The sequence below is a fragment of the Protopterus annectens genome, chromosome 2.part0, assembly GCF_019279795.1.
Source record: "Protopterus annectens isolate FY-2018-M chromosome 2.part0, PAN1.0, whole genome shotgun sequence".
Lineage (NCBI taxonomy): Eukaryota > Metazoa > Chordata > Ceratodontiformes > Protopteridae > Protopterus > Protopterus annectens.
Window position 1 is genome coordinate 1,242,816,681 of NC_056728.1, and position 23,441 is coordinate 1,242,840,121.

The 23,441-nt window shown below is 38.0% G+C and overlaps 1 protein-coding gene across 4 annotated transcripts in view; it reads right to left on the bottom strand.

The window, feature by feature from the left end:
- Positions 1-23,441, bottom strand: part of TEC (tec protein tyrosine kinase) — a 1,312,802-nt gene that overhangs the window by 470,085 nt on the left and 819,276 nt on the right. For all 4 annotated transcript variants that reach the window (XM_044061419.1, XM_044061418.1, XM_044061417.1 and 1 more), the window contains exons 5-6: positions 23,200-23,328; positions 18,585-18,619 (exon numbers count right to left, since the gene is read on the bottom strand). In XM_044061419.1, the coding sequence (XP_043917354.1) occupies positions 18,585-18,619; positions 23,200-23,328 (164 nt within the window). The remainder of the gene's footprint in view (positions 1-18,584; positions 18,620-23,199; positions 23,329-23,441) is intronic.

A 23,441-nucleotide genomic window follows, 5' to 3' on the forward strand; every position in this document is an offset into this window, starting at 1 on the left:
GACTTGGTGAAAACATTTTTATATGACAAAATCTCTACATTTTATAACAGAAAGCAATGGGATAAAACTTATTGGAATTGCAAGCAAAGACAGAAAAATAAAGATAAAAAAAATGCAAAAAAGGAGAAAAAGGCTTGCTACTAGAAATGGTAAAAAACGAATACCAAGTTTCGAGAGGTCCTATAGTCCAAGACTTCCAGTAGTTTAGAAAAAGTTAAGCGCATTCTAATTCACTAACTCCTAAAGACTTACACAAGTCAGCTATTAGATCTAAAATCATAGCAAGAACTAATCACATCAACGGTATATCTATCCTTAACAGTAAATGGAAATAGACATTGAAGAAATTCTGGACTGTTTTAAACACAATATGAGAAAACCAATGTACAAAACAGCAGTTTAGAAAATGAAAACGTAACCAATGCCTTTTTAAACAAGAACACAAAAAATAAGGAGCAAATGAAAAGGTTTAAGGAAAATAAAGCTCTAGGTAATGCTAACATCATTTTGAACTGCACAAGTCTCACCTCACATAGTTTTATCTCTTTTAAGGAAAATATTCATAGAAATTAAAAATGAAATTGACTACATTTAACATACCCCCAATCATGGAATATAAAATCATTTCTACTTTATTAAAGCAGGCTTAAGATCCATCTACATGCTCTTTTTGCAGACCTATTCTATTACTGAATGTTGATTACATTTTTTTATGTCAGTCCTTGCCAACAGAAACAAATATACTACAAACAATAACTGGGGAAGACCAAATTGGTTTTGTATTAAATAAGAAAACACAGGATTACATAAAAAAATAAAATATAACATCAAAAGTATAATTACTTTAACTCATTATGCAAATTACAATAACAAGAACTACATATAATTAGCCTGGATCTTAATGAAGCCTTTGACTTAGTAAACTGGTTTATTTAACTAAAGTATTAGAAATATACAGATTTCCAAGCAATTTGATACATCTTACTAATAATTTGTATCTAAATTTATTCTCAATTGTTAAACTACGATTTTTTTTTATTTCTTTGTCACTGAAAATAAGAAAGGGCACAAAACACGGTTGTCCCTTGTCTCCCTAATTATTTGCTTTGGTTACTGAGCCTCTAAACAATGACATAAAACTTAATATCACTATAGTAGGATTAAAATAAAAATCAATATATTTCCAAAATCCATTTGCTTACTGATGATATTCACTAATGAATATATAAAACAAATTATTAAAATATCTTGAACTGATGTTACACCTGGACTTCAATCATAGCAAAACTAGCACCTACTGACTGGGCACAAGTCCCATTTTTAGTGGAGGACCAGGAAGAAATTCTTCACTTTACAAAATGAGTTACACAAGATTTACATAACAAATGTACATACATACATACATACATACACAGACTAGTAATGATATGACAGTTAATCAAAAAATAATACATGTACATACATAGAATAGTTATGACATGACAGTTAGAACAAGAATACAGTAAAATATTAGCTAATATCGAGCTTATAACAGTCTAGCTACTTTCAAATAAAATCAGCTGTAAATAGTTACTGAGGAGGCAAAACTGAAGTAATTATAGGATGAAGATGGTTACAAATTATGAAAGAGTATTGAGGAGGTAAAGGTAAAAGGGAGATAGAGATAGTTGTGGAGAGGGGTAGACAATAGATACTTACAGATTGTGAAGTAGTAGCTGTACTATTGCCAGTTACATAAAAGAGTGGTCACAGTAAAGGTCTGGAGATTATCCAGTAACATCACATGTACAGAGCTGGCAACTGAGTAGGTAGGACTTCAGTTAAGTTTTAAATAATTTTAGGGCAATTTCCTGTCATATTGCTAGTGGGATGGAGTTCCAGGATTAGACAGGTAGTAGGAGAATAGTGATTTGTCAGCAGAATTGCTAGGTTTATATGCATGTAGTAGGCATTTGTCCAATGAACATATTGGTCCAGAAGGGTTGTATATATGTATGAGGTTAGAAATGGATGGACAATTGCTAGGTTTATACACAATGCCCTGGATTTGTAGAAGTTATGAATAGGTTAGATAATATGGAAATTCCAGCCCCTGTAATTCCCTTAGGGTAGTGCACTGGTGGGTTTTATTTGTGAGGTCGACAGCAAATCATGCTATTTTGTAGCAACATTGCTAAAGATTGTTTAGCAAGGTCACTTGGATGCTGTTAAGGATGAAGGACTTAAATAGGATTGTAAAAATTAACATATTTAGGGTTACACTTGCATGCAATCATAAATAAATTGCAACAATAAGTTATAAAAAATATTTTACACTGTGTCAAAATTAAAATAAACAGAATAAGTTATTATTTTCTACAGGAGGTATGTTAATTTTAATTCAAATGGTTATAATTCCCAAAATACTCCAATTTATATAAACAACTTTTTTTAGTTCCTTAAAAAGAACACATTAAACAATTTAACATTTTAAATGTTTTTATGTTACCTCAACAAAACTAGAATAGCTTTAGGACATCATGTAAGTGAATGGAAAGATGGCAGAATAGAACTTCCTGATCTACAAAACATATGCTACAGCTTCAGCTAGTAAGGAAGTTGTTTGCAGTTAAATTCTGATTATTTGTTCAAATGGAAAAATGTAAGAAACTATTGGGTTAAATGCAGAAAAGATATCACTATATCACTATACAACATACACACATCCTGAATGATAATATGAAGTGGCAATTTAAGAAATGTTTAGTTAAAACACAAATAATCCAACAGATTCTACTCAAACAATCAACGCATTAAAAAATTAAGACATTTTATGTATAAATACCCGGCTATAAAAGCATGGAGTTTTAGATTATTTCCTAGATCATTTACTACAGGATGTACAGACAGTATGCAGTTTCAAGAAATGCTACGCTTAAAAATAGGGATTTGATTTTTGGAGTCAAGTGCTGACACTGACTAAAGTGCTTAATGCTGACAATTTAATGGCTAAGGAAAACTGGCTTATGACACAAATCAACAAGCAGCTCTTAATCTCTAAAGTTGACTTAATGCCAGACATAATTAAAAAAGAATACCCACCCATTCTTAATTTTCTAAACAATTTTGAAACAAATGCTGAGACAGGGAGTTCGTATTTACTCCAAAATATATAAAATAATTAAGAACTATGCACTTTGCATTGAAAATAACTATTGTAATCTTTTTTTCTCAAAATGACTGGTTTAACTTTAACAATAGATAAAAATGGCTTTAATATCTTCAAAAAACTAAATCATCTTTATTTTGGAGATTATTCTATTGTAAAGTTTTAAAAAGATTGTGTATCACTCCACACAGTACTGAAGTTATATACATAAAGGAAGGTCATGACTGTTGCAGATGTAAATCATAATCAGAGCAGACTGCCAGCATATGATTTTATGTTGCAAACTTCTGCTATCTTTTTTGGGGGAAAAATGTATATTTCCTGCGAGCACTGTGGTTTGACAAATTCATATTAACTAAAATTTGGTGATGCTCGGTGTTCCAATTCCTAGATGTGTACCCACATCTCAGTTCCCATTTCACTGGAGCTTATTGACAGTAACTAGGACATTGACTCTAAATAATATGAAAAAATTAGATTACACCTTCATTTACAGAACTGATTAAAACTGTCATTGTGTAATATAAAAAATGTCTACTATTAAAACAAAACCAAACTAACCACTAAATATAGCTGTTGAATAAAATTGAACTCATTAATATAGAAATATTAATCTATATTATAAGATCATTTTATGGTTGTTTAATGAATTTTAGTAATGTACAGAGCAAGGAATGATTTAGACACGTGTAAACGGTCATTTATTATTTTATTGTGTTTGTTCTTGTGTACAAAATTGCAACAAAAATATTTAAGGCAGTAAGCATTCTGTAATACTAATCACTCCCAAAAAGAGGTGGAAATCCTCTTTTCTGTTTCAAAACTCAAGCTGAGCTTGATGTCTGTGGAGAACAAGTAAAATTGCTTTTGCTGAGCTGTGGTGGATGTTCCCTACAGCTCCTATGATGGGTGGATATTCCTGCCCATTGACCGTCTCCTTTTCCCACATACCGCTTATGGTGACTGAATGTTCCCTTCTATGCTGCCATCCCTCCTATAAGTCATTATGCACTTACTTTTTTCACAGAAGGTAATGTTTCAGTCACTGCAGGTAACATTTGAAGAAGTTTCTTATCAAACTTCAAACACAGATGCATATTATTCTTCATTTCATCATAGTTTTAAGTTTTTAACTTTCCTTATTCTTTGTGAATGTGCCTTCTTAATATTTTTCTTCTGTTCTATTAGGATCATAGAAGGTTACTAGGCTAGCGACCCGGAGGTCATTTTAAGCCTAGCCATTTCATCCCAATGTAATACCATAGATACTGTAGTCATTCCCAGGACTGTATTTAGTAATGACTGCTCACGTCCAGGAGGGTAGTGGGCATAATCCCAGGTAAGAATTTATGTTGCCCCATCCATTCATCCAGGTTCTTTTTCAACAGTATCATAGAGGTGCTCTGCTCCACATGAACTGGCAGTCTATTCCAAAAATGCGGCAGTCGCTGGGAGACAAATCTGTCCCTCCAGCATGTCCTATTCAAGCTGCAGGCCATATTCAGGTCCCTGGAATGGGTAGCTCTAATCCTGTTTGATTTATGGATGTGCAGTAAATTTATTAAGTTTGGGTCAGAGACTGCACTGTAAGCCAGGCATAAGTCTTCCATAAGAAGTCTATATGATACTGAGTATAGTGACAGTGACTTTAGTCGGTCTGTGTAAGACACATGCGGGAGTCCCCTGATCTTCTTTTTTAGAAACCTCTGAGGTCTCTCCAATTGCAGCAGGTACTTTGTATAGTACATGTCAAAAGGGGCACTGTACTCAATTATGGGCCCGATTAATAACAAGTAATAGGGGGTTATAACTTCCTTTGCTTTAGAGGTTGCCTTTGCTAATTAAGTGTGCTACGTACAAAGCCTTCCTTACTACAGTAGACACATGGTGGTCGAATTTAAGGTTGCAGTCTACTTGTGATCCCAGATCCCTTACCAATTCATGGGTACATACTGTAGGTTATTGTTGTTAACTTGATAGTGTGAAGGTACATTGTTTTTACCAAAGGGAATGATGATGCATTTCTTTGCATTCAATTTGAGACCATGATTAAGACACCAGTTGTTAGCCTGCATAAGATCCTTCTTAAGTATACTGACATCATTTGGGGATTTAGTAATTGCATCCAGTTTGCAGTCGTCCAGAAACCTGGACAGCCACAGCCCTTTAGTTTTGGCCTGAACTTCTGAGAAATATATACTAAACAGTAGAGGGGTGATAGGACTGCTGCTTGATGTGGAGCCACCCACTTTGATAGTGTGTGACCAGTTTGTGAGCCAGTTGGCAGCCCATCTTAGAACAAAGGTGTTTACATTCAGTTTGTTAAGTTTGTCAGTAATGCCCGAGTGTGGGATTGTGTCAAAGGCCTTTGTCAAGGCAAGTCCTGCTGTGTGTACAGATGTGCTCTCATTTATTTTATTTGTTTATTTAACATTTGTTTACCGGGAAAGTCAGACTTGGAATGAAGCCAGTTTTCAGCGGAGGCCTGTGGAGAAACACTCCAGATGCATGTCTTTGAAATATCATTGCCTCATCAATGGCCCTTGTCACATTTTTAAAGAAACCCATCAGGTTTAACAGGCAGGATCTTCCACTGACAAAACCCAAATTGGGTCAGATCCAGAGTATGGAGGTCACCTTTGTCTTTATTTATAAGCTCCATGATGATGTGCTCCATGGCCTTACAGATAAGACTGGTCTGACTTATGGGTCTATAATTCCCCGGGTCTGTTGCTAAGCCAACTTTGTTGAGGGGAACTTGACTCTTCTGTTTTTGTTCAATCACTGCCTATTCAGACTAGAGACAGCCTGCAAAAAGAGCCAGATCAAATGGGGACCTAGGAATGGTAATGGATCAGGCCCCTAGTCATTCCAGAATCCCAATACTTGGCTGCTTCTCCCCAGTTACCATAAACTCTGTTCAAACCTGTCAGTTTTCATAGTATTTTCTTCTGTATTCCTACAATTATTACAGACTTGGATTGAATTTTGTTTTCAAAGTTTATAGCACAAACACTGACAGCCTTTTGCTAAACAAAACAACACTGTGTCATAATAGAAATAGACTTAGTATGAACAGTAAACTTCTCTGCCCTTGAAAACTCACCTTCATTGAAATGGCATTGACACCCAAATTCAAAGAAAACGCTTCTGGCCAGTGGTGGATTAAGTTTACTTTTGGGCTGTTTTCAAACTGTAGGCACCTTGCACACATTTTTAGGACCATGCATACAAGCATATGTTTTTCGATTCACCTTCCTGATTGTATTATATTCTTGTATAATACAGCACCACTTGTTAGATTATGTTTTTAATTTGTTGTTTTGAACATTTTAACAGTAAGCAATGAAACAAAACATACAAACCAATCATAAGAAAACTACCCATTACATAACATTTCAACCATCAAAAGGCCACTCAAAGTTCTGTCATTACAATCCACCAATATCAGTCAGTATGCACAATCTCTGTTGAAGTAAAAGTTATCTGAATAATTCCACATTAAAACACTAAAGAAATCTGTAACTAATGACTAATGAAGAGGTTGCTATGAGCAAACAACTTTACATTTCAGTGTTCAATAAACTACCTATGTTACATTTAAAAAAACTTTGTAAGCTGGTAATACTGCAATAGGGAATGGCTGGCAAACCAGCAACAGGTTCTTAGTTACTTGGCATCTCATGCAAAGGAGAACACACTCAGGATTGCAGCACTTGCCCCCCCCCCCCCTTAAAGTACAACACAGTATCAGCAATTCGACTACATGCTGTGGGAGCAAAACCCATACCCTACATGCATGTTTCTGCCTTATTATGGCATCATCAGCACATCACGTGGAATGTTTGGCTATTTGTTTAAATAATTTGTTTAACTGCTGTAGGCTACACACTAAAGTGCAATAGCCTTTTCTGATCGTTTGTAGTCATTTAAAGCTGTTTTAAGTGTATTTTTTACTGTTTTTGCCTTATCTTTTAAAAAAACAAAAAAAAAACAAAAAAAATCCTTGTTTCCCGCCTTTCTAAGCTAGTATAGTCCAGTTTTCAGGCTAGTGCTGAATTCAGGGCTGTGATACTAGTTTCTGAGTTGCCCATACCTTACTTGGATAGAAGGAAGTTTCTCTGTTCACCTGTGAGAGAGGGGAGCTTTGAGCAACCTATCTGTCCCTGGAGGAGTGGTTCCAGCCCAGAAGTTAGTAGTTTATTGGCCATTTTGGACTAATTTCTAGCTCTTTCATTTCCCTACTACAAAAACCGTGTTTGCACGGTTTTGCACATGGGCAGCGCCGGTTAGCTACGGTTAAATTATTCCTGGCTCCACTAAGTCTCCTCTTAAGTTTTTCCCTTGAAACTAGTCTAACTCTCAACCTGAGCACTCAAAAAGCATCCTACAGCCCAGCACTTGCTCAGACCTAATAGCAAGAACTAACATATCCTGACACTGATTGTCCAGCAGGGCAAGGCTCTTTATTCACCCCTCACCAACCAAGCGACTAAGCAGCTCACCCTACTATTCAGGCATGACCAAAGGGCAATTTCAGGTGTACTCTCCAGTCCAGCTAGTGAATCTGGGTATCCTGAGGCAATGTTACAACTGCCTCATATACACAGACAACCCTCTCCTCCTACCACAAAACACTAACATATGCGAGAGATGCAATTATACAGCCAAACTGGAAGCTAAGCTGTCTCCACCCAAGACTGGAACAGAGAGGCAAGAGGAGAAGATTAACACTTGCACCACACCTCCAGCCGCACACAGACCTACTAAAACAGCACTGGCAAAAATACACATAAATAAACAAAATCATACTCAGAGGCTCTAAATAAAAACCTGCAAAAGCATCAGAGAGCTCCAAAGCAGACACCCAAATAACCTGCACCTCCCGTCACAAACCAGACAACACATAAAACACAAAATCAGTGTGCCACACAACCATAGCCCTTCAGGTGAAATAACTTACTTAACACATAGTAATAGGTGACTCTATAGTCAGGCACACTGATGTCCCACTCACTAGGCTGGACAAGCAGAAGGTTACTGTTAGCTGCCTGCCGGGAGCTAGAATCTGCCACATAACACAAACACTCAGGTCACTCCAGAACAAGTACAAATATGACTCTGTCATTGTTCATGTTGGTGTGAATGACCTGAGATGTACCTCCCTGGACTACATGAAAAGAGACATGGAAGAGCTCTCTGATCACGTAGCCCAGGCTGGTATGACCCTGACCCTGAGTAGCATCCTGCCCTCGCCAAGAATGATACCTCAGTATAAAGAAAAAATTATCAATTTCAACAATTGGCTAAGGTTCTGGTGTCATTCAAAGGGGATCCAGTGTCTGTCAGCCTGGGACGACATGCTCGACAAGCCCAGTTGCTTCACAAGAGATGGCTTGCACCTGTCACCCCTAGGCTTTCGAATTACTGGCCAAGGCTCTTGCTGCTCCCATAGTGCCTTTTTTAGGCAAGGCTCAAAAGTCAAACCCACCTCCATAAACAGCACAATTAACAAAAAACTGAGGGTTATGCTACTCAACACAGGGAGTTTAAATCTCAAAGTGCACGTGCTCGAAGCACTCCTCAGTATGGAGAACGTCAACATCTGTGCAGTAACTGAAACCTGGTTCAAGGCTCCAGAGAGCACCCCAGCACTACTGGGCTACAACTCATACCACACGTTTCGGCCACAGAACACGGACCGAAAAACAAAAGGAGGGGGTGTATCCATATTCGTCAAGGATACCTACACCTCCAGGTTAGTGGAGCAGCATGTTACCTCTGAGATCATCCATGTGCAACTAACATTGGGCAAATCTGCAATGCAAATTGTGGCCTGCTACAGATCACCCTCCATGACCCAGGACCACCACTCCACCTTTCTGGAGACACCGGAAAACATAAAGGTCCTACTGAATACCCTGATATTGGGCGATTTCAATTATCCTACTATTCACTGGGAAAACTACTCGAGTACAAACTCCAAGGCCCAGCGCTTCCTGGAATTCATCAATTCAAATGCCCTGGATCAGCTGGTAAACTCCCCTACCAGAGGTAAAAACATATTGAACCTGGTCATCACCAACATGGGTGACAAGTGTTCCACACCAGAGGTCAACCCGTCACTGATTAGATCAGACCATAAATTAATCACTCTGGATGTCCACACCCCACCACCACCCCCAACTAAGGAAACCACAGTAAAAAACTTTTCTAAAGCAAACTTCAACTTACTTAAGACAGAGGTAAGTTTCACAGCCCCCACTCTAAAAGATAACGCTGCCCAAGATGCAGAAACCTTTACAAATACACTCTATGAGCACCTACAAGGATGCATGGATCGTGCCATCCATAGCAAAACCAAGACTCACTCCTTTAAGAGAAGGAAACCAGTTTGGTGGACCCCTGCCATAAACAGGCTATACAACAGAAGGAGGAAACTAGTTCAGAAAAAAAGCAAAACCCATGAAGGAAAGACATCCCTGATCAGTATCAGTAAGAAACTAAGGTCCCACATGAAATCATCCAAGGCTAACTTTGAAAGAAAAATAGCCAATGATTCAAAAGATAACCACAAAGCCTTCTTTAGCTATGTTAAGAATCTAAGTGGCAACTCGCAGATATGCACTGAACTAGTGCAAAACAGCACAAAATATACTGAACCTACTGATATTGCCAACACCCAGGCAGATAGATTCAGTGCAAACTTCTCCCCCCTCTCACCTCCAAAAGGGCCCACAACAATACCGGAAAATCACAGATGCACAAGTGAAAATAGTCCTTTCAAAAGCCAAAAACACAGCGTCAATGGGACCAGATGGTGTCCCAGGCTGCGTCTTGCACGAACTACAAAATGAACTAACCTCCCACCTAAACACGCTGTTCAACCTCAGCCTCTCCACAGGCTATGTGCCCATAGAATGGTGCACAGCAACGGTTATTCCTCTGCACAAAGGAGGGGCCACAACTGACCCTGCTAACTATCGCCCCATAAGCCTGACTAGCCTGGTCTACAAGGCTATGGAGCGCATCATCATGGAACTCATTAACAAAGACACTGGGAATGTCCAAACATTTGACCCGACCCAGTTAAGCTTTGTTAAGGGCAAATCATGCCTACTAAACCTGGTTGACTTCTTTGAGACAGTCACCAAGGCCATAAATGAGGGAAAGATGGTTAACACAGCCTACCTTGATCTCGCCAAGGCTTTCGACACCATTCCTCACTCGGGTATTACATAAAAACTCACCAGCCTGAACATAAACCCTTACGTCATGAGATGGGTTGCCAACCGGCTTACAGACAGAACTCACGCGGTAAGAATAGCGGGCTCCAGGTCCAACTCTAAACCAGTTACAAGTGATGTCCCACAAGGCTTGGTCCTTGGATACCCACTGTTCGGCATATACTTCTCAGAAGTACAGGCAAACACAGGAGGACTATGGCTAACCAAGTTCGCCGATGACTGCAAACTGGGCCCCATAATTAACTCTCTGGCTGACACGAGCATCCTCTAAAACGGCCTTACTGAGATGGACACCTGGTGTCAAAGTCATGGCCTCAAGCTAAATGCCAAAAAATGCATAGTCATCCCGTTTGGGAAAAACAAAACACTCACGAATTACCACATAGGTGGCAGCCCCCTTAATACAGAAGAGGTAATAAGAGATCTGGGGACCCAGGTAGATAGTAATCTCTCCTTTGACAATCATGTTGCCAAAGTAGTTAGAAAATCCTTCTATGTGGCCCATCTAATTACTAAAGGGTTTGCATCTAGAAATAAAGAGGTTATAGTGCCCCTCTACTCATCACGCATTAGACCCATCATAGTGTACAATGCCCCATTTGGGATGTACCTCACAAGACACTTCCAACAGCTGGAAAGAGCACAAAAGTACCTCACCAAGATTACTGGCTTCAAACATATGTCCTATGCAGCCCGACTGAAAAAACTCCGGCTGTACTCAGAGGCATATCGCTTACTCAGAGGTGATCTCTGCCTGACTTACAAAGCCATGTCCAACTCAGAATTAGTAGACATGCTCCACCTAAAGAAATCCAAGTCACTGCGAGCCACGAGCTGTAGTGAGCTAAACCTCGCCACAACATTAAACAGAACATGCTGGAGGGATAGATTCCTGTCACAGAGACTCCCCATGCTTTGGAACAAAATTCCAAACTACATTAGGCAGAGCCCCTCACTAACACTCTTCAAGAGAAACCTTGACGAGTGGATGGGTAACAGAAAATACACCCCTGGGATCACTTCATTGACTCTGCTTGACAGAGGATCAGTTAACTAATCAATGAGGCGGCAAAAGCTGACAAACTCTGGCTAGGCTTATAAATGCCCTCGGGCAGATAGCCTAGTACCTACCTATGAACATTTGGAAACACGCATGTCCGCAGCTAGTGGGGTTTGGCTTCATTGGTCTGAATTTGTCCATAAATAGACAAAAGAAAAAGTCATGGACATTCAGAATTGCCATTTAGCTGAAACACCTGATGTCCTTAAAGGTTAACTTGTATACATCCCATGTCACCTCTAATACAAGAGGTTTAAGGAATCACACAGTGGGAAGTCTAGCTTTGCTAGATTTTTCTTTTTGTTTTGTAAGTGATTGTTTTTTTCTGTATGACCTTTTTACTTATTGTTTTAGTTAACTAATGTGTCATCCCTACCTAGGGCATTTCACACCCACACAAACACAGACACATACCAGAGGAACACTTGTAACATCCCGTGTAGGTTCAGTTCCAAGCTTGACTCATCGTGTAGTAACAGTTCCAATTCTCTCACAGCAGCCAAATCAAATATACGTGAAAGCAGGAGGAAGTTCCAGTGTTTGAATCCATGCACTCTCCATAAATGGTGCTCGCTGCCTGATGTACCACATGGTGCATAAATGGGAAAGAGAGTGACAGACTCTGCAAGAATGCATGCAGAGTATCTGTCTCCTTAAAGACACATGGACAGATAAAGAAGTAATGTATTTTTTTATTTTTATTAATTGTTGAATGAAAAATTAAATGTGGCTACCCCCCAGCAAGTGGGCCCTTGCCAATTGCCTAGGTTGCCTAGTGCTGGATCTGGCTCTGACTGGAATCAAATTTAAATGCCTAACAAATATGATATTCTGACCACAACTTCAGACAGCGCAATTACATTATGGAGAACAACTGCAGTCTCTTACTTATTCATGCACAGTACCTTAATGTTTCTTTCAAGGCATGATTTACTGCTCATGTAGCATTGTTCATGTGCAGTTTACTGCTTTAATCTACTATTTTATAATGGCATCAGGCTACTGAAGTCCCATTTCTTTTTTTCATTTAACAACTTGAATCAGGAAAAAAAACAAAAGCTGAAAATGGAAAGAAAGTTGACCAACTTTGCCAGCTTTACTGTTGACACTGTGCTGCATCAATGTACTGGCATATGTCATGGAGAGATATTTTAATGATTGCTACAATGCTTAATTCCTCATAATATCCCCAAGAAAGATATGTATCCTATTATTCTGTTTCAGATATGTTTAAACCTTTTTAAGTTACCTCAGGGGATAATGCTCAAAAAATCTTTTTTCTGTGACTGCACCATGCTTGCACCATGCTTGTTGTGAAATTAAAGATATTCATCAGCGGCCATTCTTGATTTTAAAGCACAGCTCACCGTTTTTGGAAATGTGACCTATAGTGACATTTTTGTGCATTTCTAATTTACAAAACCTTACCATTACTTAAATTTAACAATGTCAGGTTTCAGAGGTGAACAGATTTATGTCAGATCACTCTCATAGCAATTATCTATAGACAGCATTTAATAGCTTGCAGTGGCTGTGAGCATGTCTTCCCACTCAATAAGTCATTGCCTCTGCTGTTTATAAATAATATAGAAAATTGCCCCTAGGAGAAAACAATGTCTAATTTTGAACAATATATGAAATGAGTCTGACATCCATGATACAGAGTATTAAGACTGGTTCACTGATAATAACCGTGTTGTATGTGTTCAAGAAATGGAATCAAAGACTCTTACCTCAAGAGTAAAGTGTCATGCTACCATACAGATAGTACCCACTACATAATGATATTGAAAAGCTACTGTCCACTTTGAAAGGTGCAACACACACTTCTCACTGCCACATTGAAATAAATAAAGGAAAAAGAAAATAAAATGTGCAACTGAGCAAAGTGTGTTTCTAAAGCTGTGAGTAGGCTTCTGATACACTTCTGTAGCAGTGGCTGTCTATGGGGCAGCAGAAGGCTCACTAATAACAAATTTCATATATAAAAAATAAATCAAGGTTACATATGAACCTAACTGTAACAAGGCTGTGTTTTTCTCAGTTTCAGAGTGTAATTATAGTGTTCCATGTAGTACAGTCTTTTAGTATGCATAATGGAGGACATATCTCTGTATGCTTCATAGGTTCATAGATTAGCGATAGGCTAACTGCTCTTATGGGCCATTTTAAGCCTAGCCAATTACTCCATGTGAGAATCAAACCCTACACCTTGTTTCTGTAAGGTAAACAACTTAATCAGTATGGCAACCCCCTTTAATTGTATATTCTTATTTACATTAGCATACAACACAGAAGAAGGTTACTGCATCATGCTATGAGGGACATGGGCTCAGAAACAGACCTAGAAGGATAATATGGCTTAGCTCCTGCCTCTCTTTTCTTAGGGGGATGGCATGGGAATGCCTACAACAGTACTGGTACTAAGAGAATGCCAGGTGTGGGAGTATCATATGTACTTAGTAAACATACACACACACAGGTGCATTTGGAGAAGATATGGGCACTACGTACAGATTCACAATAGAAACATGACACAACTGGCAATGAAGTGTAGGAGAAAAATAACTGATTCAGATCAGTGTGATGTTACAGGTAATGAGACTGACTTCCAGTGAGTCAAAGATTTGGGAAAACAAGGCTCAAACATTACACTACTGTAAGGTTTGTGGATTGGTCACTTTCCACATCTGACATAAGAGGAGGGCAATACAAGACATTATGAGGAAATCATAGTTCTTTCATGTAAGTCAAGCAGCTTCTTTGACAAGAGTCAGAAATACGGGATTCAATGATGAACAGCTAGAAATTAGACACAAGAAGGCAAACGAAAACAAGTGTAAGGGATCTGTGGTTGTGCAGGACCCTGTTATATTTTCTAGTGTAAGGATCTGTGGTTATGCAGGACCCGGTTATATTTTTTAGTGTAAGGGTTTTGTGGTTGTGCAGGACCCTGTTATATTTTTAGTGAAAGGGTTTTGTGGTTGTGCAGGACCCTGTTATATTTTTAGTGTAAGGGTTTTGTGGTTGTGCAGGACCCTGTTATATTTTTAGTGTAAGGGATTTGTGGTTGTGCAGGACCCTGTTATATTTTGTAGTGTAAGGGATCTGTGGTTGTGCAGGACCCTGTTATATTTTGTAGTGTAAGGGATTTGTGGTTGTGCAGGACCCTGCTACATTTGTTAGTGTAAGGGATGTGTGGTTGTGCAGGACCCTGTTATATTTTTAGTGTAAGGGATTTGTGGTTGTGCAGGACACTGTTATATTTTGTAGTGTAAGGGATCTGTGGTTGTGCAGGACCCTGTTATATTTTGTAGTGTAAGGGATTTGTGGTTGTGCAGGACCCTGTTACATTTGTTAGTATAAGGGATGTGTGGTTGTGCAGGACCCTGTTATATTTTGTAGTGTAAGGGATCTGTGGTTGTGCAGGACCCTGTTATTTTTTGTAGTGTAAGGGATTTGTGGTTATGCAGGACCCTGTTACATTTGTTAGTGTAAGGGATGTGCGGTTGTGCAGGACCATGTTATATTTTGTAGTGTAAGGGATTTGTGGTTGTGCAGGACCCTGTTATATTTTGTAGTGTAAGGGATCTGTGGTTGTGCAGGACCCTGTTATATTTTGTAGTGTAAGGGATTTGTGGTTGTGCAGGACCCTGTTATATTTTGTAGTGTAAGGGATTTGTGGTTGTGCAGGACCCTGTTACATTTTGTAGTGTAAGGGATCTGTGGTTGTGCAGGACCCTGTTATATTTTGTAGTGTAAGGGATGTGTGGTTGTGCAGGACCCTGTTATATTTTGTAGTGTAAGGGATCTGTGGTTGTGCAGGACCCTGTTATATTTTGTAGTGTAAGGGATTTGTGGTTGTGCAGGACCCTGTTACATTTGTTAGTGTAAGGGATGTGTGGTTGTGCAGGACCCTGTTATATTTTGTAGTGTAAGGGATCTGTGGTTGTGCAGGACCCTGTTATATTTTGTAGTGTAAGGGATCTGTGGTTGTGCAGGACCCTGTTATATTTTGTAGTGTAAGGGATTTGTGGTTGTGCAGGACCCTGTTATATTTTGTAGTGTAAGGGATTTGTGGTTGTGCAGGACCCTGTTATATTTTGTAGTGTAAGGGATTTGTGGTTGTGCAGGACCCTATTATATTTTGTAGTGTAAGGGATTTGTGGTTGTGCAGGACCCTGTTACATTTTTTAGTGTAAGGGATCTATGGTTGTGCAGGAAACATTACAATACTGATATTTATATCTAATACTTAATGATATAGATTCATGGGTAAACACAAGGCTAGCTGCCCTTGCAGGTCATTTTAAGCCTAGTTAATTTATCTTGTTATGAAAGATTCTTGGGATTTTTTAGCAAAATTGAGAAAGGTTAAATACAGTACCAGCTTAGCCTTTGTTACCACTGATATAGCACATTTAGTTAATGTTATTCCACAAGATGTTGGAAAGGAAATGTTCCACGATTTTATTCATGAATCTTGTGTTTCTAGTGCTAACGAAATTAATGTTCTTGATGCTTTGTTAGATATGGTTTTGAAATATAATTTCATTCATCTGGATGGGCAATTTTTTCAACAAAAAAGCGGTGTCACCCAGTGCTTGCTAACATAGTCCTATTACAATGGGAAAAGCAATATATATTTAATAATGACAATGTTCCACCCTACCATTTTTATGCTAGGTTTTTGGATGATATTTTTATTGCCTGGGATGTTAGAAAGGTTGACAATGATTCTTGGAATATTTACCTTCCACTACCTCTTATTTAAAGTCTACTTACCATTACAGTACAGTAAGTACGCACTATTTGGATGTGCTAGTGTATAAGGATGATATGAAAAGAAGTATACAGAGCACTGTTTTTAGAAAACCAACATATTCGAACAGTCGTTTGCATTACAGTAGTTGTCATCTGATGTATCAAAACAGAGGAATCATTAAGGGGCAATATATAATGTTAGCCCGTATGATTTCCAGTGAAGAGATGTTTCTTAAGGAATGTGAAATTTTAAAAGGAATATTTACAACTAGAGGGTACCCCCCTGATTTAGTTGATTTAATATGGGGAGAAGTCCTTCACAAGAGACAGCAGAGGAAAGTGATTCCTATCCTAGTAGATAATAAATAAAGCTTTAGTTTATCAGAGAGAATCTAATGCTGAATATAATTGTTCATTTATTACCACCTTTACAAAGGAATATGGTATTATTCAAAATATTATTATGCAAAATTGGTCTACTTTTTGAGCACTTGAAGGGATTGGTGATATTTTGGGGACTAAACCAGTATTTGTTACTAGAAAAGCTAAACATATCAAGAATATGTTGGAACTGGATGACAAACTGTACACTACTGCTAGTGAAAGTGTTTATTAATGGCACGAACGTTAAAACACATTTCTTCTGTAACTGTAAATCAATGGGAGTGATACATGTGGCATTACGTCAAGAGTTCCCAAGTTTTTATGCTGGAAAGACTACTCGTAGTATTAAAAGACCACATCTACGAATATATTTATGACATCAAACATATGAGAACTACAAATGCTTTGTATAGTCATTTACAAAACATCCAGATCATGTTTTTTTATTTTTTGGTATCGACACCATACACCATACATCGAAATTTGCTGGGAGGGCCATGGCATGATATGGCAGAATGTAGGGAGTTGCATTGGCAACTGAAATTAAAACACCACCTCACCCCCAGGTTTGAATGGGTCCTTATCTATAGCCTGTGTTTTAAGGCTTATGTCTCACTATATTTAAATTAATATGTTGCATTTTTAAAGTATGTATAATATATTTGCAATGTAATAGGGTGTATTTTCTTTTTTAACATATTTACCATATTTGAGGGTAGGAGAAAGAGGCCTTTAAGAAACAACCTTTTTAGGTCTGTTTATGGGTCATGTGACTTTACTGGAGGGTTATTTAAACTGAATTTTTGTGATTGTTTTTAATTCTGAAGAAGTGTATGCTACACATACACGAAAGCGCTAAATTATTGTGAATAAAGCAGTCGCTCTTCAGTTTGGATTCTAGCAGTTGGTTTGGTTTTAATATTACGATACTGATGCTTATCACTAATACTTAATTTCTCAGGATATACAACTAGGTTCATGGGTACTAGGCTAGCTGCCCTTGCAGGTCATTTTAAACCTAGTTAATTTCTCTTTTGGTGCTCAAATTAACCTATCCCATATGGTTAAAAATTGGCCTGTCATGGTGGATAATTATATATTACCCCTAATGAGAATAACTGTAATCATACCATAGGTAATTTGAGGGGCCCCATGCATGAGCTAAAACATTTAGGATCTGCCTCTATCCATCAGTAGTACAGGGAGCAGTTTGGGGGTAAATTTACTGTTTCCCATCCATATATCTAACTTGCACTTGAATACGACAGGGATGAACGTTGTTTTATGTGGATGGGGAATCTGTTCCACAGCAGTAGTATCCTCTGCGAGATATACCTTTCCCACCAAACCATTCTGTTGATGTTGTAGAAGTGGTTTAGATATGCTTTTAACCTCAATGTAAAATACAGTAATTCAGCAAGGATATGGTACAGACATTGCATACATAATACAAAAGCAGCTGAACTTCAAAACTTTAAACGGGGAATATTCAGTAATAAATAATGACAATCAGATTGGTTTTCTTTTACCCTTTTACTTTTATCCTTTTATTTGGAGATCCAATGCACGTACATATTTAGTCAAATCTATGAAAAGCATGACATAAATAAGAAGTAGACACAATTCTTAATGGTGATGGGAATAATAGAGGAAATAAAATCTCTAAAAAGACTGGCTTCTTTCGAGTCTTACCTCACACCTATTTAAGGAATACTGCATTATCTGGAGCTCCAGTACTGAGATAAATGCAATCATTTAAATGTCAGGTTTGCGCCCATCATGGGTAACAGCTCACATTGGAATACAATGTGGAAATAAGCAATGTGGTACTTTACAAAAGTCAAAATGAACACCAAAAGTAGAAAGTGAAGGTCTCTATACGTATAGGATGCCAACATGCAATAAAATTATGATATATATTATATTATATTATATTATATTACAAATAAATGTTACAGCATTTAAGGATAAAATAATTTACCTGAAATGGTGTTGGAGGCAAAGGTTTCCTTGAAGCTGAAACAGAAAAGAAAGAAATTGTGGTAAATAGATATGCCTACTCTAACTTTTCTTAATACACATAGCAAAAACCATAAAATGTAGTCCAGGTCTAATTAATCATATATATGCAGTCATAAAAGAATTTCAAGCAAGAAGCAAATATTAAATGCTTCAAACAGATGTCAAATATCTTATTGTTTTTGGATGTTTTACTTGTAAGACTGCAGGGTTTCCCGTCAATATTTTTCTACAAAATGTTAGCTGTAAGAGCAGAAGTGTAACAAACTCACTTGTTAACTGTCAAATAAAATGTCAAGAAAGTACAATGAATCATATGGTAATATGTACAATATGATACAGAACGCATTCAACACCAACAAACTGATACATTTGAAAAGACTGATGGTTTATCAGTGGACACCATACTACATCACATATGTGCTGAAAGAGGCTAATGACATACAGCAAAGGTTCTCCTCTCTACATCCCCATTTAGGAGATCAGCAACCACCCACAAATCTTAATATTTGTTTTCTCAGGATATACAACTAGCACAGAGATGTAGCACTCCTGGCAAAATACTCATTTGGTGCCACTGTGACGTGATTACTTAATGACAACTCAAACTATCAAACTGTTCTATATTATTGTTTTTTTTTTTTGTTTGTTTTGTTTTTTAAGGTAACAATAAGTTATTAGGCTGCTGCATTAATAAACATTTTTTTTATAAATGTTCTTTGCTGTCAGAAAGTTTATAAAAAGTATATTTATTAATGTAGCAACCTAATAATTTGTTGTTTCCTTAAAAATGCAAATTTTGGCTGATTACAAGCTGTCAATAAGTTATTGCAATCAAGATCAGTTAAGGAAAATGTACTGCTACCTTTTAAAAGAATAGTTTACATAGCTGTCTATTAATATTGATTACTTAGCACCTCTTTTCAGGGTAGTATGGAAAGATATGTTTAAAATACAACTTTGTAAGCTGTTTATAATTGGTCACAATTACTATTGCTTAATGTCAGCTTGAAAACTGCTTTTTTAAGGTAGCACATGCTAGTCTATGCCTTTGTGCTATTCTATGCCTTGTAGAGAGGTTGGTCAAGGAGAAAACATTTGTCTGCACCACACCTCCTACTGACCTGAACCAGCATGAAAGTGGTCAACTGTCACCATGCAACATGACCCTTCGTGACACTTCACACAATGTACCTATGCATATGTACCAACTCTCTCATACTGTCCTTACAAGCTGGCAAGGGATACACCCCACAGTCATGAGTACACTCAGAAATACTATTAAACCACTACAGTGCAGTAATGTGGAATACCTTCATCTGGGACAAACTACTCTACCTCTGTCCTTAGGAAGTATCCAATAAAATATCTACGAAAAAAAACAAAAGACTCATAGTTACAGATCTTCAGAAAAATCATTCCATTTCAGGCTTCATCATCCTACTAAGGGAGTAGCCTATCAGTCATCAGATAAGCTAATATTATAGGGTTCAGACAAACAGGTAAAAAACACCTTGGGTCTTAGTTCTGCTGGAGAATGTAACTCCTGTCTCTTTGTCTAACAATCTATCTGCTTGTTCAGCTGCTAAGTCTACAAATACACTGAGTGCTTTAAGTCATGAACTAACAACAAATTTACAGCAAAAGGTGGAAATTTGGAGAGATCACAAAGGAAACTGCCTTTCTCTTCCAGATGCAAAGGGCACGGACGATTATGGCAACATGGAAAGAGAAATAGCAAAATGGGATTCCTCAACTTTCTAAAATGCTTTGGTATATTTTTGAGCTCAGAAATAAATTAAGTGATTTGGATGGTTTCTAAGGAAAAGGCAAAACAAAAAAAGTGTTAATTAGTAACAAAAGTAATACTAGACAAGAGTCATTATTTTGGTAGGTTGGAGCTGAACAACAACCTACTCACATCACAGACTTGCCATTCTTAGACTAGACCACTACACCTAAATTACAGGTTGAGATTCCTGAAACTGCTTGGGAGATTACCTTGACATTGATATAGTGAGAAGACATATCATACAGAAGTAACACAGTATTCTCTGGTTTTGAAACGGAGAACATTTTGAGTCACAAAGTTCAAAAAGAAATGATTCCATAAAAACACTGTAGCCAAGGATTAAGCCAAGACAGTATGTTCCTAAAAGGAATGTTTATAAGAAATGATATGTGGCAGAGAGGGATCCCCCAGAAAGGTATGAACTGTTGCAGCAAGTGTTGAGGTCTTACTAACAGCTGCAACTCACTATCGAAAAGAAAAATACAGTATAATACTGAGTTTTGAAAATGAAATAATAATGCAGAGAAAATTTGAAAACTGGGAAAACAAAAGGTTGATATTGCTGTGAAAAATTATGTTTAATTGCTTGCTTTAAAGAGAAAGAAAAACTGCAAGTATGGCTGAGAAATGAGACTACAGAACATGAAGTTAAAGGATGGCCTTAAAACAACATATTGTTCTTCAGAATGACTTTATTCAGATGAAAAATAGAAAATGGGTACAGACGGCATGTACAGATGTATGTTTTGCTTGCCTAATACACTGGTGTCTATTATTAGACATTGCTGTCATCTCCTTGTTTTGTTTACCTTGTACACAGAAGTAGTTTATGTAATCACTTTACATTGTCTAACATGTCATGAATTCATTAAAGGTCTTCTGCTAAAAAGGCCCTAATACCATGATGTGCAAATTTGTGATTCAGAAACCTCATTATCAGCTAATTTGCGTGTTTCTTGAATTGAAAACTACTGTGATGCGCAAATCATGGCTGATCGGCATGTCGCATAAGTAACAGCTCATGTAGGCAGTGGCATTCCCTTTCAGTCACAAATCACAAAAAGACACATATGCATGTGCACACGCGCGCACACACACACACACACACACACACACACACACACACACACACACACACACACACACACACACACACATCAGCCCCTGCACCTTTCTCTACCCTATCTACTCTCCTGCAATTCCCCCCACCCTGTAATAGTGCCATTACAGCACATATGTATTAGGTCCTGGTGGTGTAGGGTATTCACCTACCCCTGATGCCCAGTATGTTGCTGGTGTCACTACACGACTACCATATAATACGTACTGTCCAGTGGGTCCCCGATCCAACACTCTTCCGATCACCCTTATAATGTCTGTGACATTACAGCACTTCATGTTATCCAATGTTATCTAGTGGTAAAGATGAATCTCTCGAGGTCTAGTATGTCTCCCTACCCACAAATCCTTGCAGTAATGTAGGTACTAGTACGACAGTTTAAAGATGAATCCCTGGTGGTTTAGTGTATCCCTCCACCTCCTCATCCTGTTTTTGTTGTCAGTGCCATTAGGTCACTTTAAAAGTAAGCCCTGGTGCCTCATGGTTTTCTCCCCAACATGCTCATGCTTGTTGGTTGAATACAGCCTTTTGGTCATGTTCACTACTGTGACGTGGTGGGGATGGCCATACTGATCTAAACTGCTGAGCACTTTCTGGACCCACTCGGCCATGTACATGCCTTCCTGGTGATGATTCCAGTGAGAGACAGCACATGGCTAATTTGCAAAGTCTGTTCCCCAGAATGCCTCATTAACATGTAGTATGGCTATGGAGCCAGCTCTTCGTGGCACTAAATGTCTTCATGTTGGAGGACAGAAAAGCTCTGTGTAAGGGTGCTTGCTGAATCAGTCCTAAATGTTCACTGTCACCAAGCATGCTCTTATTTATCTACCTTCCTTTGTGTAATGGCTTCACATAGTCCTTCTAATTTTCTCACTTCTCCAAACACTCTGCTGTTCACTCACTTTCCACTGCCCCTCACATCTGCCTATATTACCCTCTTTCACTGTGCCCCTTATCATCCATTTATGCCTGTAGTGTCAAACACATGGAAGGACAAGAAGGTGTAACAGGCGTAGGCAAGATTTATTTGTATTGCACTATTTTGTTGAGAATACTAGTTTGCTTTCATTACAGTATTTTGTTTAATGATATGCTTTAATGTTCTCCTGTTCCTGCTGCCAATATTCATGTTTTGTTGAGCATGACTCACCTTATTTAACATTTAGCTTATGCAGCATATGACTACAGGGGGCTTGTGTTGTATTCCCCCAAGGTCGAGTGTCACACATACTGCTGATATTCTGCTGCAGCTTAATGAGTCTTTCAGTGAACTGTGTTCTACAGACAGACAATTACATATAATGATATTACACTACTAGCGGAATATGCTAGGCAATGCACCTTCTGCACAGTTATATGTGCATCAGATCTTTTACATTGCTTTTGCACCATTAAGAAAGCCACTTTCAGCAACACTCCACAAATAGGCATAAGCAGAAGGAATCACAAGTGAGTGAAACAGTCAATGTGTGCCTTGCACATTATTATAAACAATGTTTCTATTAGTTCAATGTTCTGATTTACATGTTCTTGTGTTAACGTTAAGCTTAAGTATGGAAATGGTGCTTGCATATTCTAAACGAAAGTAACAACCTTTGATTATTTCTGATTAAATGACATATAAAATCAAGAAGCTGCAGCAGTGAACTGTAAAACACTTACTGTCACCAAATATATTGTACTCTTCACATCCTGGTGCTAATTTATCTGTCTGCCTACAGCAGTACCACAAGCCTTCAGTCCAAAATCGAGGGTGATATTTTGATAGTAATGCGGAATTGTTCTTTATTTCTACAACAGAAAACAAAACAATTATTATCAGTAACTCATCAACTCAAATTAATAATATGATGAATAAATGTACTGTCTTATCTTTCCAGGATACAATCCCAGTGAATGACACA